Raw genomic sequence first — 3,447 nt, 5'->3', positions numbered from 1 at the left:
TGATGATGTAGATACAGATGGCGTACTAACTTCACACAGCGCTGCACTGGTAATATCTCTACTTTTACATGACACTAATGTTAAACGAGTTTTGATTGACCCAGGTAGCTCCGTGAACATCATTTTGCTAAGAGTATTAAACGAAATGCAAGTTGAAGATAAGGTGGTACCCAAGGCGCATACTTTATCTGGCTTTGACAATTCAAGTATCGTAACAAAAGGGGAGGTAGTACTTACAATATTCGCAGAGGGAGTTGTCAAAGATACAAAATTTCAGGTGGTATAGATAGATATGGCTTATAATATGATTATCGGTAGACCATGGATTCACGAAATGGATGATGTACCATCTACTCTATATCAAGTTATTAAATTCCCTTCACAATGGGGAATACGTCAAATCTGTGGTGATCAACAGACATCTAGGAACATCAACTTCGTAACAGATTCAAGCGAAAAAATGAAGAAAATAGCAATTACAGAATTTAGTTGAGGATGCTGCAACACAAGCCTTAACTGAACACGTGCAGACAGATGTAGACTCGAGGCCCAATTCTATCCAAGAACCGGAAGAAAATAAAAATATCAAAACAACGATTGAAGAATTGGAGGCTGTAGAACTATTCATACAATGGCCTGAAAGGAAAGTCTACATTGAGGCCTACTTAAGCCACAAAATGAAAGGTAAGTTGACTGAATTTTTGAAAACTAATGTGGATTGTTTTTCCTGGTCCCATTCTGATATGACAGGAATACCTCTGGAAGTAATGACTCACAAGTTAAATGAACATCCATCATATCCACCTGTCAAACAAAAGAAAAGAAAGCAAGGATCTTTCAAAAATCAGGTGATTCAAGATGAGGTGCAAAAACTATTAAAAATTGGGTCTATCCATGAGGTAAAGTATCAAAATTGGTTATATAATACTATAATAGTACCAAAAAAGAATGGTAAATGGCGAGTTTATGTAGATAGTGACCTAAACAAAGCTTATCCTAAAGATTCTTTTCCGTTACCGCATATAGATCAACTAATTGATGCTACTGCAGGACATGAATTGTTAAGTTTTTTAGATACATATTCAGGGTATAACCAAATCAAAATGGATCCCCTAGATGAGGAAAAAACTTCATTTTATAACACACAGGGGGACTTACTGTTACAAAGTAATGCCATTTGGCCTCAAAAACGCTGGGGCCATATATCAAAGGTTGGTGACCTAAATGTTCCAAGAACATTTAGGGAAAACCATGGAAATATACATAGATGATATGCTGGTCAAATCCCAACAAGCAAGGAATCATATTCAGCACCTGTCTGATACATTTTAGATTCTCCGTAAATTCAACATGAAGCTAAATCCCGAGAAATATGTATTTGGTGTTTCATCAGGTAAGTTTTTGGAATTTCTTGTTTATAACCGTGGCATTGAAGTAAATCCCGCGCAGATTAAAGCTATTGAGGAAATTCCTGATATAATTACGAGTACAAAAGAGGTACAAAGACTGATGGGAAGAATTGCAGCCTTGGGAAGATTTATTTCCAAATCATCAGAAAAATGCTTTAAGTTTTTTTTAGATCTAAAAAAGCAGGATCAGTTCGAATGGTCTGAGGAATGTCAGCAAGCACTCAAAAATTTGAAAGTATACTTGTCAAATCCACCGTTACTCGCAAAACTAAAAGATGGGGAAAAGTTACTTATCTACCTTGCTGTTTTAGAAATAGCGGTAAGTGCTATTTTGGTTCGTGAAGACCAAGGTAAATAGTCTCCAATTTATTATGTTAGCAAGTCATTATTAGATGCTAAAACTCGGTATCCTCGTCTAGAAAAACATGCACTTACATTAATTATGGCATCTAGGAAATTAAGACCTTATTTTCAATGTCACCCCATCTCCGTAGTAACTGCCTATCCCCTGCGTAATATATTACACAAACATGAGTTATCAGGTAGGTTAGCCAAGTAGGCCATAGAATTGAGTGAATATAAAATTACATATCAACCTAGAACTGCAATAAAGTCACAGGTGTTAGCAGATTTTATGGCCGATTTTAGCCAAGGGATGCAACCAGAAGTAGAAAAAGAACTACAAGTATTCAACAGGTCTAATCCAGGAATTTGGACTTTATTCATTGATGGTTCATCGAATATAAAAGGGGCAGGTCTAGGAATTTTTTTGGTACGACCTACGGGTGAAACCATACGACAAGCCATAAAATGTCACCCTATTACTAATAATGAGGCAGAGTATGAAGATGTGATTGCAGGTTTAGAACTGGCACGAGAGCTTGGCGTAGAACAAGTCGTAATCAAAAGCGATTCGCAGCTCGTAGTTAACCAAATGTTGGGGACTTACACAACTAGAGAAGCAAGAATGCAGCAATACTTGGAAAAGGCACGTGATCTAGTTAGGCAATTCCAAACCGGGAAAGTTGTGCAGATACCAAGAGAAGAAAATGTCGAGGCGGACGCTTTATCTAATCTTGCATCTGCAACGGATGTGACAAATGATGAAAATACTTCTGTAATTCATCTATTCCATTCAGTACTTGATCAAGACAAAAATGAGGTAACTTTCAATTATTTAAATTGGGATTGGAGGAACGAGATTGTAACTTTTTTGCAGTATGGAATTGTCCCTGAAGATAAGAAAAAGGCTCACGCACTTTGTAAAAAAGTTGCTCGGTATTGTTTAAAGCAAAGCAAATTTTATCGTAAAGTGTTCGGTGGTACCCTAGCAAGATGCCTCAGACCTTCTCAAACAGATTATGTGATGAGAGAAATACACGAGGGGCATTGTGGAAATCACGCGGGAGGAAGACCCTTAGTAAAAACCATGATTAGAGCAGGCTATTATTGGCCCAAAATGGAAGAAGCAGAAAATTTTGTGGCTAAATGTGACAAGTACCAAAGATACAGTAACAATATGCATAGACCTGCAGAATTATTACATCTGATCATTGCACTGTGGCCTTTTATGAAGTAGGGTATGGATATCGTGGGTCCACTACCATAAGCAAAAGGCAAGGTAAGATTGTTGCTAGTACTCACTGATTACTTTACTAAGTGGGTAGAAGCAAGTGCTTTTAAACAGGTACGAGAAAAGGAGGTCAGAGATTTCATTTGGCGAAATATCATATGCCGATTCGGCTTACCAAAGAAAATCATATGTGATAACGGCCCGCAATTTATAGGCGCACAAATCATAGAATTTTTTCAAAGTTGGCAAATTAAAAGGATTACTTCAACGCCTTACCATTTGGTGGGTAATGGGCAAGCTAAATCAACGAATAAAGTCACTATCAACAATTTGAAGAAAAGATTGGAGGAATCCAAAGGCAATTGGCCAAAGGTGTTACCTGGTGTTTTGTAGGCTTACCGCACAACAGCAAAAACAAGTACGGGTGAAACACCATTCTCACTTGTATATGGAGCTGAAGCCTTA

The 3,447-nt window shown here is 37.5% G+C and overlaps 1 protein-coding gene across 1 annotated transcript; it reads left to right on the top strand.

Annotated features, from left to right (window-relative positions):
• The first annotated feature begins 1,350 nt into the window (after positions 1 to 1,350).
• Positions 1,351 to 2,988, top strand: LOC138875998 (uncharacterized). The gene is made up of 3 exons (XM_070154881.1): positions 1,351 to 1,497; positions 1,594 to 1,728; positions 2,029 to 2,988. Exons 1-3 carry the CDS (start codon positions 1,351 to 1,353, stop codon positions 2,986 to 2,988), a joined length of 1,242 nt encoding a protein of 413 aa, XP_070010982.1.
• The last annotated feature ends 459 nt before the right edge of the window (positions 2,989 to 3,447 follow it).

This window comes from Nicotiana sylvestris, chromosome 8 (genome assembly GCF_000393655.2).
Source record: "Nicotiana sylvestris chromosome 8, ASM39365v2, whole genome shotgun sequence".
Taxonomy (NCBI): Eukaryota; Viridiplantae; Streptophyta; class Magnoliopsida; order Solanales; family Solanaceae; genus Nicotiana; species Nicotiana sylvestris.
The sequence above is the reverse complement of the archived record's forward strand: the minus strand, read 5'-3'. Positions and strand labels throughout refer to the sequence as shown.

What these genes read in the sequence shown, in the direction of transcription:
- LOC138875998 (XM_070154881.1), top strand. Translation starts at nt 1,351, where the DNA reads ATGAAGCTAAATCCCGAGAAATATGTATTTGGTGTTTCATCAGGTAAG. An exon ending in TAATTACGAGTACAAAAGAG is followed by an intron (nt 1,498 to 1,593) that starts GTACAAAGACTG and finishes CTAAAAAAGCAG; the next exon opens with GATCAGTTCGAATGGTCTGA. An exon ending in TTGCTGTTTTAGAAATAGCG is followed by an intron (nt 1,729 to 2,028) that starts GTAAGTGCTATT and finishes ATAAAGTCACAG; the next exon opens with GTGTTAGCAGATTTTATGGC.